This window comes from Coffea eugenioides, chromosome 3 (assembly GCF_003713205.1).
Source record: "Coffea eugenioides isolate CCC68of chromosome 3, Ceug_1.0, whole genome shotgun sequence".
Classification (NCBI taxonomy): domain Eukaryota; kingdom Viridiplantae; phylum Streptophyta; class Magnoliopsida; order Gentianales; family Rubiaceae; genus Coffea; species Coffea eugenioides.
In genome coordinates this window covers 37,429,243-37,445,050 of record NC_040037.1, presented here as the reverse complement: position 1 = coordinate 37,445,050, position 15,808 = coordinate 37,429,243, and the positions used below count along the sequence as shown (strand labels likewise).

General features: G+C 35.4%; 2 protein-coding genes across 2 annotated transcripts; one reads left to right on the top strand and one right to left on the bottom strand.

The window, feature by feature from the left end:
• Window positions 1–64: 64 nt before the first annotated feature.
• Window positions 65–5,292, bottom strand: LOC113764786 (2-alkenal reductase (NADP(+)-dependent)-like). Its single transcript, XM_027308783.1, has 5 exons — window positions 4,864–5,292; window positions 2,872–3,049; window positions 1,811–1,977; window positions 1,116–1,198; window positions 65–778 (listed from the first exon to the last, which is right to left on the bottom strand). The coding sequence occupies exons 1-5, from the start codon at window positions 5,095–5,097 to the stop codon at window positions 400–402; spliced, it is 1,041 nt and encodes a 346-aa protein (XP_027164584.1). The 5' UTR covers window positions 5,098–5,292; the 3' UTR covers window positions 65–399.
• Window positions 5,293–13,528: 8,236 nt separating this feature from the next.
• On the top strand, window positions 13,529–15,136 carry LOC113766536. Its single transcript, XM_027310718.1, has 4 exons — window positions 13,529–13,601; window positions 13,719–14,058; window positions 14,140–14,424; window positions 14,974–15,136. Exons 1-4 carry the CDS (start codon window positions 13,529–13,531, stop codon window positions 15,134–15,136), a joined length of 861 nt encoding a protein of 286 aa, XP_027166519.1.
• The last annotated feature ends 672 nt before the right edge of the window (window positions 15,137–15,808 follow it).

Here is a 15,808-nt window from a genome sequence, read left to right as displayed (position 1 = left end):
ACACCCAAAAGATTCCGGACCATTTACAGAAGCCATTTGTTTCTCCATGTCAACTCTGTGGATATAAAGCAAAATGCTGCATCTATCATTCTTAGGGCAAAATGCTGTTGATTAATATCTCCAACACAGAAAAGCACCAACTGATCTTTCCTGTACTCACAGAAAGATTATACAAGATGCTGCTATTGGGCTCCGGCAAACAGGGAGATTCTATTTGTGTATTTGACAAGACGCCAGTCGATAAGACAAAGCCAAGCACAACAGCTGAAACCATTCCATGAGTTCCACTCGATACACAGTAAACAGCTACTATTTGTTTCCCAACATTGCATGAGATACCAAGTATACTAGACAAAACCAAAGCACAAAACTTGAAAAGGACGCTCTAGATGATATAAATTATCCGCGGGTAACAGCTACCACCTGCTTCCCAATGTTACGCCCCGAGAAAAGCCCTATCAAAGCACTTGGGGCGTTCTCAAGGCCTTCAGCTATGTCTTCCACATAAGTAATCTTCCCTTCTTTTATCTGTGGGATAATCATTTCCAGGAACTTAGGATAGAGATGGTAGTAATCAAACACCAGAAATCCTTCCATTCGAATTCGCTTGGTGACCAGACAAAACAGATTTTGAACTCCTTCGGGCTGCTCAAGGTTATATTGTGATATCATGCCACAGGCAGCAATGCGGCCGTAGGGGGTCATGTTTAGAAGCACGGCATCAAGCATCTTTCCTCCTACATTCTCGAAGTAAATATCAATACCATCCGGAAAATACCTGCAAAATCAAGATTCGAGTCAGAAGTCTATGTCCTTCTAGCTGTCGAAAGTACCGATAAAATTGCAGATCACCTTGATGTCATTCACAGAAAGTACTTTGAATGACACAAAGAAATGAGAAACTATAAATGCCAACTTTGAGCCAACGAAATCAATCTCAGAATCTGAAAATTTCATTTTGAGCTGAAAAAATACTATTCAGTGGCACATCAACGTGCTTTATCTGAGTACAACGCCCTCTTCATCAAGAACTATGCTGTTCCAGAGAAAAAGCAGAATTTATGGGGCTTTTCTTTCTTAATTCCTCATTAACCCCACTATTATGGAAAGCTGACCTTTTCAGAGCCACATTTAAATCTGCCTCTTCTTTATAGTTGAAAGCTTCATCAAACCCGAACTTATTCTTCAATAAATCAACCTTAACAACAAAAAAACAGAAGTCAATAGCAGCAAAAACAAGCAAAGTGAGTTAATTGGTCTTTTAGCTTTTAGATCCACATATCAGAATCATCAGAACACTTTTCTTTAAGAAACAGTAATTATGCCAAATGCCTGAAGAGGGCCACTGGGTACAGGGGCAGTAAAAATTTTGATGCTGAAACATATTGTGAACTGTAAAGCTAAGGAACATCCTAAACATAGTTCACATTCCAATTCAGTTTCTAGAAGCATCTTCAGGATAACAAGTAGTTCCAGGTCATACATAGGTTTATATAGCTTCCACTTCAACAGGCCTGCATGATGTTTGAAAATTCTTAGCCAAGAAAAAATGCAATTCGTCCAAATAGATACTCAAAAACTCGTCACTTGGTTATCGTATTCCAACTTCAGCTCATATCAACACACACAACGCTGAACATGAAAGAATTTTGAATGTCTGGAAGGATAGACTTTTTAGCAGGATTACTATAAGCCTTGACTATCATTTGGATGTAGAGTTATGATAAGCAGGGTATTGTGAGCTCAAATAGTTTCTCACCCCACCTGGAATTAGGAGAAACTGATGGAGTGAACTTCTCAATGTACTGACCTTTTCTTTGCTTCCAGCACTTCCAACAACATAGCAGCCAAATAGCTTTGCAATTTGCCCAACAAGTTGGCCAACTGCTCCAGATGCTGCTGAAATAAAGACACGTTCTCCCTTCTTTGGAGAGCACACCTCAAAAAAACCAACATAAGCAGTCATGCCAGGCATACCTGTTAGCAACTCAAAGCCAATTAGAAAACCCTATGGAGAATAAGTGGGCCTTTTTTTTGGGGGGGGGGGGGGGGGCGCCACTGAAACTATCACTTTGCAAGTAATAAAATGACAAGATTTTGCACTATAATTGATGTAAATGTTTCTTCCAGTATGATCAATTTTCTGCAAGATAGCAGATTCAGACGTTACAAATAACGTAGTAGAAAAAGCTGCGATTACCATAGGCTTAAATGATCAGTTAGAGGAACATCATTTAGAGAAAAGGAATTAGTGATGAGAGCAAGGGACTAAATGAAAAATGACTAAAAAACTTGGTGGATCACTAGCTCATCGTGTTTATGCCTAAACATCTGCTGAAGGCTGAGCTAATAAATTACAGGACCCCTTTCTTTTTAGAGACCATAAGATTTTCACTATAAAGAGTTGAAAATGGAAGGGACAGTGGGGATAGAAAGGGAATGCAAGTCTACCTAACTTCTAATGTTGTTCATTATTCTTCATGATAAACTATAACACGAAAAAGGAAAAGTGCTCCTCTTTTAAACATTTTAACCCACTGCATAATGTTTCAATTATACTCTCTCTCTCTGTCTCACGCGCTCTCCCTCCCTCACTCTCTCTACACGACAGGTAAAGCTTTTTACGGTTTACAGCAAAACATTATTTAAAAATACCAATTGCACATGAACACAAACTTCCATTGGAAAGCTACTATTTATGTCAATACTCGAATATCTGGTGCAGGAAGTTGATTCTATGAAATTGCATCATAATTAAGACACACTAAATTCAACACAGGAAATCAAAATATTAGCTTATTCCGTCATTATTCACCAATTAAAGAAACACACTTTCACCATTGAAAAATGAAATGTTTGTAAGAAACTTACCCAGGATGCCTGTATAGTAGGACAAAGGCACATCTGTGTGCTGAATCTTAAAGAGACCCTCTGTAGAAGTGATAACACTGTACTCTTCCCATGTAGTCATTCCCCAAACCAGATCACCTTTCTTGTAATTTTGATGACTAGAATCCAGAACTTCAGCCACGCCATATCCCACAATAGGCTGCAATGAAAGCAATGACATCAAGTTATGGTCTTGACTTACTGACAAACGGTCAAAACTTTTTCCTCTTTCAATTGAATGATTAACCACCATTGATGGTACTTGTCATGCTGATAATCTATTCTGGTAACTGGTTAAATAAGTCTTACAAGATAACAATTCTACTGGATATGACATATTACAATCAACTTCAACTATAATCAGTTAGGCATACCATGAAAAGAAAAAAAGGTAACTTTCGAGTACCCATATTACCGACTTGCCTATCTTAACACAGAGATCCAGTTAATGTGGACCGCTAAAAATGCTAAAATAAATAATATATGCACAGGCATTATGTACTTGAAAGATCACAAAATGGAAAGCCATTAATCGAAAGAACCCCTGAAAGAATCTCAATTACTAAAATGCAACCTGGGTTACCAACCATAAACTGCCATTAGAGTCACCTGTAACCTAGATGCGATCATGCACTACCAATCCAGTGTTATGATGTTATATCATATCCAATAACTTCAGAAGCTCTAGAAAACATGTGTTATCCTTTTCTGAAATATTTACATAATGTGAAACTGATTATAAGCAAGTTAAGAATCTCCAAATTGTAAGTTGAATCTTTAAGTATTTTGCCACATCATTTCACACATGATGACCTCAAAGACTGAATCCATTTATTTTTCATAGTTCTTACAACAAAAGAATGTGCAAACCAGTGCCTCTTAATTTCGCATTGCTACAATTGTTAATTCCTTAAATTCAACATTGCCCAAGTTCAACGAATAACAACAAACTCCCAATGATGGTCTTGAAAGATGAAACAGACCTACAGAGCCTGGAATAAAGGACCCAACATAGCTTCCCTCGAGCTTTTGCATACGATTTCTCATGTAAGGATCACAGGACACATAGATATCTGAATCTTCTGGGAGCTTCAGCCTTATGGAACTAGCTGCTAAAATCATGTTGGTCTCTTTGGGAAGACCATTTACATTGTTTTTCATTATCACCTGAGTGTTACTCACTTCCTCTGCCTCTACCATTTTCAAGAAACTCTCTAACTATCAGCTAACAATGCCCTTCTCTAGCTTTCAGTCTAACCAAGCTCTCGACTTCCGCTTATTTTCACTTCTATGTGATTACCTGCCCAAAACAACTCCTTTTATTCCATAATCTCCTTCTAGGACAGTGGTGCAAAGCAACAAAAGTTTTGAATAGGGTATCCACGACATAAGATTCCTGCAACACGGAGTAACTTTAAGCCAACAATTCACTTTTCTGACCTTGTAAATTGCTTTTATTTCTATTCCATTGGTATCCATTATTCTTGCTTTTCAAGACCTTTTCAAACACTTTCACTTTTTCTTTTGTACTATCAAAGTTTAGGGGGATGGAAGCTCATTGGCCCAAAAAGGGTAATTGTTCTTTCTACCTAATCACCATGTCCCATCAACTACCTCATCTGCTGAGACAACACAAAAGTTCGAAATCCGGCAAACTCTCGAATAAGAAACTTCAAGGAAGACTCAGAATTTCTAACTTTGACCAAAACTCCCAGTATTGGAGGTGTTCCATCACTGATTATCATAAATTATGATAATTAATTAATGAACTTTAAATTGTCTAATATATTTCACAATAGACCAATCCCAGGTGATGTACCAAAAAAACAGAAAAAAAAAAACCGCCATTCAAACAAAAGAACAATAAAATAATCACCCAACAGTACCCATAGCAACAGTAAAAAAAACAAAAAAAATGACAGAATTGACATTTAATATTAAAAAATTATCCAAATCTGTACATTTTGTACTTACGGAGCCGGGAGTGAAGGACTCAACATAGCTGCCTTCCATCTTGCTCATGCGGTTTCTCATGTAAGGGTCACAAGACAAGTAGAGATTTTTCACCACAATCGCCCCCGAAGAACCTTCCTGAAGCTTCAGCTTCGTCTTGCCGGTTCTGATTTCCATATCACTCTCCTTCGGAGAACCCCGGACGTAGTGCTTCAGTATCACCTGCTTGTTCTCCACTTCCTCCCCTTCCGCCATTTTTCCTCTCGAAAAGCTGCTCTCAACCGACACTGATAATAATGCTGGAGAAGTCGTGCCGTGAAGGAGTATATATGGTGTGTGTTGCCTGTGTGGAAAGTGCTAGTAGCGGCGGCGGATCCGTATTGTACAGATTACGTGGATAAGGGAGAGTGTTGTGAAGATGATGACTGAATGATGACCAAATGATTGACGAGAGGCTTTTTTGTTGCTTGGATATACGAAAAAAATGGAAATATTCTAGCACTTTTTCTTTGTGATTTAATGTACGCAAGATAGGAAGGGAATTGCAAAAATAAAATAGTAGGAGTATTAAAAATATGTTTATGAAATTTTTTTCTTTTTAAAGAAGGAATCACAATCCAAACAAACACACAAAAAAAACGTCTTTTATGGCTAGTTTGCGAGATTGGAATGGAAAAGAAAACGTCGAAAATGTTAAGTTATGAAAAAGAAAAGAAAAGAAGAGAATAAAAAGTTTGATGTTGTTGGGAATTTCGAGAAAATAAATGGAAGGATTTTGGATGCATACATTATTAAAATTTTATTCAAGATACATCTAAGGATAGAAAGTTGTATTTTAAAAAATCTCACAAAACTTTGTTCACTTTTCCTTTGTTTTCCGCCCATATTTGGAACTTGGAAGGAATGACTCTTTTTTTTTTTTTTACACTATATTTGCAAAATAGATTCTCACCTAATCTTTCAGTTGTTGTTCTTTTTTGTCCCTTACATTGTCCCAAACAACAGAAACTGACTCCTCACTCTCATTTTCTCTTTTTACGCTATCAAATCTCAGCTCTGAACAAACTATTTCTGAAAAAAAAAAGTTCTAAACAAACTATTTCTGAAAAAAAAAGTTCTTGGTGTTTGGAAGGAAATCTTTTAAAATTCTAGGCATTTGGAAATGTTTAGGAAAACATTTTTCTAAAGAAATATTAATTTGTTCGTCAATGATTTGGATATTCAAGACTTCGTCAATGATTTGGATATTCAGATTAATTTTATTTTCTTTCTTTAGTGTTAAGCCATTTCAAGAAAATCATTGGGATCTATATCTATATGTATTCAGGAAGGGATTTTTAGCAGAAACCCTTGCCTTCTAAACTTGTCATACTTTTTTCTAGATTTTTGTATTTATTTTAATACATAAAAAAGTAGTGGGTCTTAACTCCGCCTACAATTATACAAATTCTTCTTTTACTGATCGACTTAATTAACTTATCGAGTTAATTCCCTCACCCTCTCTCTCAGTTTCTTAATTGATTTTGTAAATGTATTGATTTTGTTTCTTTTGTGAGCAGTAGTGGAAGATATTATGTGCAGAGACTCCAGCAGAAATCAACCTTCTTGCGGCCGGCTTAATTTTCCAGGTCAGTCCCCTCTGCCTTTTAAGTATGTTTTGTTTTTGCTTTGTTTTTTGTCATGAATGATATTGCATTGATTTTCTGATCATCCATTATTTCTGAAAATTTTTACAAAATCTTATGAACGGTTGTTTGCTTATTGTTACACTGTTAAAAAGGTATTGCTTGCTTATATAATTGCGGATGGTATAGGTTCATGATTGAGGGTTCTACTATTTCTAACATAAATTGTATATTATAAAAATTTATTTGTTTGTATTACTGAAATTTTTTTAATTATTTTTTATTGCACATTTATCACATAAAATAGGTGTTACGATAGTTATTTTCATAATTTTATTCCAAAAATGATCGTGCATGAAATAAAAAAAAGATTTTTTGATAATTAAAAAAAATAATTAAAAATGGTTTATAATTGGAGAAAAACAATTCAGATACTACTAATAACTAAGGCACTATACGCCCATTATTAAAATTGGATTAATTTTTAATTTCGTCAGAAATCCTTTTGGCAAAATTGCATTCTAGCCTTTCTTTTCTTTATCAACAATGACAATTACAACTACGTGATTCATCTATCTAGCAACAGCACAATTCAACTCATGGAATAAATAGTTCATTGCTTAAAGTACTTAAACGAAAGGTTAGAGCCAAGTCCTACTTAACACCTGCAAGTAATATATTACAATTAGAAAAAAGAAAATGATTCAAGAGGAGCAAAAAACTCACCAAACCCCTGACATATGTGCAATCGTCAAGGCACTTTTGAGCATTTAAAACTGCATTCCTTAGTTCAGGTAACCACTTCTCTGTAATTGTTTTCATTTGATTACAATGCAATTCTATTAAATTCTATTGATGTTATTTCTATATTAATTATTTTTTTTTGTTAACAGTTCTCATACAATGTATCACTATTTACACATAAAATAAATACATAAACTATTGATTTTTAATTTAATATATATTTTATTTCTAGATCAAAGAAATGAAAAATCTAACTGTCCTCAAGATCGCCAGGCATCCACATCACCAATGATTTTGCGTGATCATGGTAAATATACAGTTTCTTATATCGTCATACTTATCTTACATACACACTTTTTGGCTGCACTATCTTGCTAAATCAACTATAGATACAATACAATACAATTGTATTACAATTGTTCGATTATAATACAATTGTATTACATTCTATTGATGCTATTTATAGACAACTTAGCAATTTTATAGATTAGCAATTTTATAGATTACCAATTACTACATGTACCAAAATATTTTTATATAGGGATTACTTCATTAACTATGGGTGCTAATAACAATTCAATTGGTGCGTATTTTTCATTTGATTACAACACAATTGTATTAAATTCTGTTGATGCTATTCTATATTAACTATTGTACTTTTTTGTTAACAATTCTCATACAATGATAAAAAAAATTCTCATACAACCGAAAAAAGACGGTTCTTGAATGATATATACATTCTATTATATTTCAAACTATTGTTAAATAGATATTATATTTTAATTTTATTGGTAAAATTTTTTCACCTTTATTTGTTCACCATTTTATTTTTTTCCCAATAATGTCAGCACCGTGCATAGCACGGGTATTCTACTAGTTGGATTAGTGTTTACGAAGAGTCTTTAGGGTTTTTTTCGCTGCTAAATTCAAGGTTCGAATACTGAATCTAACAATTAAGAGTGGAAAGGATGTGGAAAGGGGTGGAATGTGTGTCTATATATATATATATAGCGATTTCCAGGAGCTCCACTATCTCAAAATTAAATAACTGAAAGGATACATTGGGGACACATCCAAAATGTTACTTATGTACACCCAAAAAAAAGGGTTATTATCATTTTACCCCTTTAAATTATATCACTACTATCAGTTTACCCCTTAACATTATCTTTTAGTCATTTTACCCCCTTAAATAATTCAACTCAACATGTTAAGAAATTTTGGACAAAAATACCCTTTTATTTTATAGCATTACTACATTGTTATTGTCACTTTATTCGTTTAGATTATAGTGATACAATCACTTTAATTCCTAACATTATTTCCTATGCATTTTATCTCGTCGTTAATCTAACTAGTATGGTCAAAAAATTTTAAATATATTTACCCTTTTTATATATAATTAAAAGTAAAAAAGTTGGAATGGTTATTCTTCCTTTTTTTTCACTTTAAGAGATTGAAAAATATAAAAATAAAAGGGTTTTTCAAATTTCTTTTTTCACACTTATCAATAGTAGGAAAAGAAAAAGAGATAGGAAAGAAGGAGACAACAAAATTAGATTTTACAAAGAAAAAAATAAAGAAAAGTCTAATATTATTATATTACTGTAAGGTTATCGGGATTAGGATTGGAATTTGGTAGTAAATAGAAAAGTGAAATAATTTTAAAATAATAAAGTATTTAATTCTTTCTTATTTGTAATTTTTAGAAAAAGAATTGAGCTCTCTCTCTCCCACTCCCCCTCTCCATCTTTCTATTTTTTATATTAATAAATTGTCAAGAAGAAATAAATTAATACTTTGACTTTTTTTTCTTGATACTAAAAAGGAGAAGAACCACTCTAAATTTTTTATTATTTTTATTATGCAAAGAGGAGGGTGTTTTCTTCTAAAGTTTTTTAACTTGCTCAGTTGGTTTAATGGTAGGATAAATTGGCTAAAAAATAACTTTAGCGGGTAAATTGATAATAAGATTATAGTTTATGGGAGTAAAGTGATAATAATTTTAAGGATTAAACATGTCTTTTCACTTTAATTAACAAACTCTGTTAAGTTTGATGCGTTAAGTCTTGGGGGTAAAATAACTAAAAGATAACATTAAGGGGCAAAATTGATAGTAGTACCAAACGTTAAAGGGGGTTTAAATGTGATAATAACCCAAAAAAAGAAAGAAAAACCGTTTAGAAAATATGTTGATATTTTGATCCCATGCGTGTAAGGTTTGTTATTCTCTCCATTTCATCGACAATGTCTAGCAAGGTGGTCAAAAAAAACATCTAGCAAAACAAAACGTACAAAAGAGTATGCAGTATGACAAATGGAACATTTTTCTCGATAAAGCAGCTCGGTTCTTCAACCAAATAGAAAACCTTCGTTAAATAAAGATTTTCGTCCACTATTAGACAAGGGCAAAGAAAGCAAAATTGACAGAGATTTGTTTTTGCAAAAAAGTTAAAAAAGAATTATTTTTCTTTAACCCAAATTATTTAATGCCACAACCACTCACTTTTATCTCATTTTTTGTTTCTTATCAAGTTTGCATTTTTATTTTCAATTCTCTTGACTTCTTTCGAACTCCAAACTTTCTTTTTTAAATTACAATATTTAAATCTCAAATATGTAAATTAAAATTTAAGTTCACAATGTCAAATTCTCATAGACGTGAATTTTGTATAATTTCAAAATATTATGATATTTTTGGGTTGGACTTGAGATTTTTTTGGTAGATATAATTAAAATTGAGATGAAATTTATTTGTTTTAACTTATAATTTAAAAATTTTATTTTTGAAATTCCAAATTATTCAAAAATAGTGAACTTTTCATCATATAAAGTTTTAAATTAGTCTATTGCATGTCTTATTTTGCGTATATATATATTTATATAAATTATTTTTTTAAAAAATCATTGAACCGAGGTTGAACCGGTCCGACCGGTTGAACCTCGACCCTTTCACCTCACCGGTTCAATTGACGGTCCGGGTTTTAAAACATTGAGCAAATCATGTAGTAATTTAAAAGCAAATCAATGCTCAAATATCCTTCAACAACAAAAGTAACCAAGTGAAAGGGTTCAAAAGAACTGCAAGCTAACATGAAAATAGCATTGCTATCTAATAAACAAAAGAGAATCAGCACTAAGTCTATAAGAAATTGCAGTGAATAAAGAGAAAGCCAAGTGATTGATGCTCCAAATGCATCTTGGATTGTTTGCCACAAGTCATACGGTCTAATCAACCTGCTCATTAGGTTCTAGCGTTACTTGTACATTTATCTCATACCAATTTGATCCTAACACTTGTCCGCCAATATCATCAGATGGATTCGGGCCTGAAACACTGGTAGATGACGATGATGGATACCTTAGGCTGTCTGCTGAAGTTTGACTCAATTATTGCGCTAATTTCTTCAGATCAGCAATGTCTACATCTTGTTACTTCAATTTATCTTCCATTATTGATAATACTGCCTGCTGCTCAATATTTTTATGATGGCACATACTACGACTTGGGATATCCCTCTACAAGTCAGTTGGATTGACACCTTCACTAAACAGCCGGATGTGGCCAAGTTTGTTTTGTCCAATGACTTGAGCAAATATGTCATTTCGGCCAACTGAGTCCTCAGTTTCTGGTGAAAGTTTAGCTTGTTTTTCTTTCATTTTCTATTCTTTCATTTTACTCTAAAAGAAAACCAAATATAGTTATTATTAGTCTCAGCATGACTTAAGTAACATACAAACACTCTTAGTTCACTTATCAAATTCTCAACCACCACACTACTTGATGGAGTCCCGTCAGCATGGCTATAAAATTTATCAAACCTAATACATGTTCAGGTCGATCATTTTACAAAAAAGAAAGGAAAAATAATATCACCCTTAGTTCCACATCAAACCTAAAACGTCTTTTCACTAATAAGTTTCAGATTAATGAGGTAGTAATTAGTAATTGGTAATTTTGGGATCTAGATATGAATTATAACATGTAACACTTGGTTCTAAGATAGAAAATTCTGAGCTAAGACTAACTTTTCTTTTTTCGGTTCAGAGCTTAGATAAACTTCTGAGATTCTATCAACAACAGCTATTCCAAGCAATGCAAGCTTTTTATTTTATGAATCGTGATGCCTGCTATGATTCTACATTTTTTCAAGCTTCATTCTGGTGGCCTAAAATCTAGTACTTCCCTTCAAGAGATCACCTCATTTAGAATGCAAATTGACAACATTGACAATAGTCAGTCCAGATGTTCCAAAAATCAGACATACGATCATTATATAACTGAGATGGCTGCATAAAAGGTTTAAGAAATGTGGTATAGAATTATTCCTCATAGTACAATCAATTAGATAGCTGAATCCGAACTACGTGAACCACCTCTACAATTAAGGTCATTAGAGCAGCTAAAGGAAAGATACATACAGAGAAAAAAGAGGGGAGTGGTGAAGAGATGGACGAAATTAAGCCAGCCGCAGCCAATAACATCATTCAGAGAGGTCAATAAAAAATCCTTGTTTCAAGGTCATGAGTCACAGTATATATTTCGAACATCTACTCATCTAGCACCCACCTTTATCCTAGCCAAAGTCTCTGTTTCTTTCTTGCACACTTGCAAAATTCTAACTACAATGTATTTTCGCTACCCATCTAGAGTTAATTTTCCCTTCACAATAAAAAATGTAAACTAGCAATCCATAGTTTGTTTGATGTTTATATGACATACAGCTATGCTATGACTAATTATAAGCTGAGCATTCGATTCATAATTAGATCGTAGCATATACCAAGAATAAACGTAATTGAGAACAAATTTCCCAGGATACTAACTTTGCAGCTAAATGGAAACCTGACATATCCAAGATAAATGTTATGTTTAATTCCTCATCTCCCACACCGCCCACCCCCAGATCCCAAATTTATAACAGACATTGGGCTAACGAATTTTGCCAAACTTCCAATGCATATACTACAAAATACTTATATAAATCCAGTAATCAAATTCATAAAGAAAGTTAAAACGCTGTCAAGCAAGATTTGAACTTCACATTGCTTTAATTAAACTAAAACGTCTGAAGACTATCAATTTACTTCACAAAACACCAAATTGGAAAAAAGGAAAAAAAAACCCTAATTAACCCAGAAAAGTTATAAAGCTGAGAGGGCGGGTAACAACAGAAACATTACTATTCGAACATAAGGGTTGTCGCCGAGGCAAGACTCGCATATGATAGGGAAGTCGGATCGTTTTCCATCCGTCTGCTTCAACGTCTCTCAATAGTCTGTGCACCATTTTATCAGAATTTCACTCTGCAAAAAAGGTTGAAATTCATAAGTAACCAAAGAAACATAAACAGACGACCCAAATGCCACCTAGATCTGCACCTCACCAAAGGTTTGCATTCTACTTGACATTTTATCGAACAAGTTATGGACAACAAATCCATAACAAAATAGTCACATTCTACAAGTATGTATTACCTCCTTTTTGACAGACTCTTCCTTCTCGGATAAAATCAACTTAATATGGCAGGGGAAAGACATGTAGGCTAGCCAAAAAGATCATATATTGAAGTTAATAGACATAATGGACAGAATAGAAAACTCAAAAAAAAGTCATCTGTCGGACATACGGTTTATTCTTCCATGGGCACGATATGTGCGACGTCTTTGTTTATGTGCTTGATTCACTTGAATGTGAGAAATGAAAAGTGAATCCACATCCAAGCCTTTCACCTACATAGACAAACCTCTGCATTGCTTTCAGCATTCTTGAGCAAATTCAAAATGAAGCTAGCAGATTTAACAGGCCAGCAACCCTGTCCATTTGAATGCCTATTCTTGGCCTAAGTAGTACGCCCGACACCTCCACAGAGAGAGGGGGAGGGAGGGCTGGAAATGGTGGAGTTGGAAAATGAAAATTTTGGGTAAGTGTTTTGACTAAGTGTTTTGGCCGGTAGAATGAAAATTTTGAGTGTTTTAGAGCAAAAGAATCTTCCGCCAAAATCAAACGGTGTCGTTTTGTGTCTTTCTTTTTTTTTGGTACATCTCACATTTTCTCAAGTGTCATGTTAGGTAGTCTAAAAGCACATTATTATTTTTATATCTGATAAAATAAAAAAAATTAGAGTATATATTATTGAATTGCTAATAAGTGTCATGATAGGAGTGCTATAATGATACAAACCAGCAATGTCCTTATAGGCATGTAGGATAGACCATTTTTGTTGTAGTGACATGCGCTCTGCGCCACTGGAGCCCACCACCATTGAAGTCCACTGTGATTAGCATTGTTCCTCGGGACTCAGTTTTTTGAAACCATGGAAGTTCAAAATAGCCAAAATCCTAATGACGATTCGGGAGCAAAGCAAGATGAAGATATCCTGAGAAAAGGCAAGAAAAAGTTCAAACGAAGATCAACTGGAGAAATAGTGGAGAATATTCATCTTGGCGTCAACAAGGATGCAAGGCTCAATGGATGAAATTTACGAAACCCACAATCGGGAGCAGGAGCCTGGGGGAAGAGATCCTTTCTCGACCCGCTTAAAGAAGTGAAGCAGCCAGGGAAGTTCTACGATGGGGTAGGGAAGGAAATGGATTTGGATGAAGATCCTCTCTTTTCAGAGTCAGATTTGACCAAGGAGGCCGAGATTCGTGAGTCAAAATTGCCAAGGGTGGACTCAGAGCAAGATGAAATCAAGAAATTATGGCATCCTTGGAGGAGAAGCCTCGTGATTAAAGTATTGGGAAAGAAGGTGGTGTACAAAGCTCTGAAAAATCGTTTAAGAGACTCCTGGGCGCTGCGAGCGGATTTCGAACTATTGGATTTAGAAAACAGATTTTTCCTCTCGTGATTCCGGACTAAAGAGGATTATCAAAATGTACTAAAAGAGGGGCCATGGACAATTCAAGGGCACTATATTACCATCAGTAAATGGAAGCCTGCGAGCGCAGACATTAAAACTACATCAGTATGGGCTAGGTTGCCGGGTCTACCAGTAGAATATTACGATGAGGGGTTCTTGATGAGGATTGGCAATGCACTTGGTAAAGCTCTGAAGGTTGACTACCAGACCCTATCTGCTACCAAAGGTAAATATGCACGCTTATGTGTGGAGATGGATTTGAAGAAGCCTTTGGTGCCATTCGTTTGGGTGGACAGAGAGCTGCAAGTAGTAGAATATGAGGGCCTGGAGGCGATATGTTTTGAGTACGGGTAGTATGGGCTAGGGATGTAATTGAGCCAAGTCGAGCTCGAGTATTGTTATATTCGAGCTCGACTCGACTCATATGTGCCTAGCCTCGAACTTGGGTCGAGCTCGACCGAGTTCAAAAAATCGAAACTCGAGGCTTGATTCGAGGAATTTAATTTAAACTCGAGACTCGACTCGATAAGACTCGACTTTTAGTCAAGCCTTATCAAGTCGAGTCTAATCAAGCTTTTTGGCTCAACTCGAAAAAGTTTCTGTTGTAAATTCAGTATAAATTATACCCAAAATGGTCATTTTATAATTATAATACATATATATTATTTAAATTATATATATTATTTAAATACGCCCCGACTCGACGAGTAGTTCGACGAGTTTCAAGTCTCAAATTATTGGCTCGAAACTCGACTCGAATACCAATCGAGTAGCTCGAGACTCGGCTCGAACTCGGTTAAATCGAGTTCAAGCCAAGCCATTGACCGAGCTACTCGCAAGTTACTCGTGAGTAGCTCGGCTCGCATACATCCCTAGTGTGGGCATATTGCTTTAAATAGCTGGAATGGGTCCGAAGTGCCAGCAGCAGCTGCAGGGGATGAGAGACAGGTTAAATACAGAAAACAGGAGAAAGCTGAGAGCAACCTCTTTGGGCCTTGGATGGTGATAAGCAAAAAGAGATCAAGGGCGACAAGTAAGGCCAAGATGGGAGTCACTCAGTAGGAGCTTAAGGACAAGCGCCAGCAAGACATAAATTTACCGAGGGGCAGTATCACAGAGCCAAATGAAAAAAGGGGAAGCCAGGTCGAGAGCATAGACTCGAATGGACCTGCATGGGGCAAGGTGAAGGAATGTAATGGCTCGAGATTCGAAATTTTAAGTGAGACTGGAGATGATGGACCAGTCCTGAGAGAGAGGGACTCTAAGGAAGCTCTCATGGACAAAATCAATGCAATACCCAGTCCATCCCATGGTTTGGTGTTCAAGAGTCCTGAGAGGGCATTTGGACAAACTAAGGGAAAGGAGAATCAGAGTTCTAGTTGCAGGAAGCTAGAGCAAAAAAGGAGCCTTAAGACAGTAATAGTTAATTTGCCAAGGCAGAGCCAATCTTTAGGTGGGCAAAGAGTTTCAATTCTGTAAAAGGGTGTGAAAATAAGAGAAGGAGAAGCGAAAATGGGGGAGTGTTCAAGACAAGTGGAGAAGCCATATCGAGACATTATTTTGTGAGATGCAGTGGGTGCAGAAGCTACAATAGATCAGTCATTAGATAGGGCAAAGGGGAGTGGAGAAGCAACTGATATGGATCCCGGTGACCCACCAATGGCCACCAAGAGAAAGGGATGTTGGATCTGAGAGAAACAATTAGCATTCCGAACCAGCCACAGATTGAGGGAA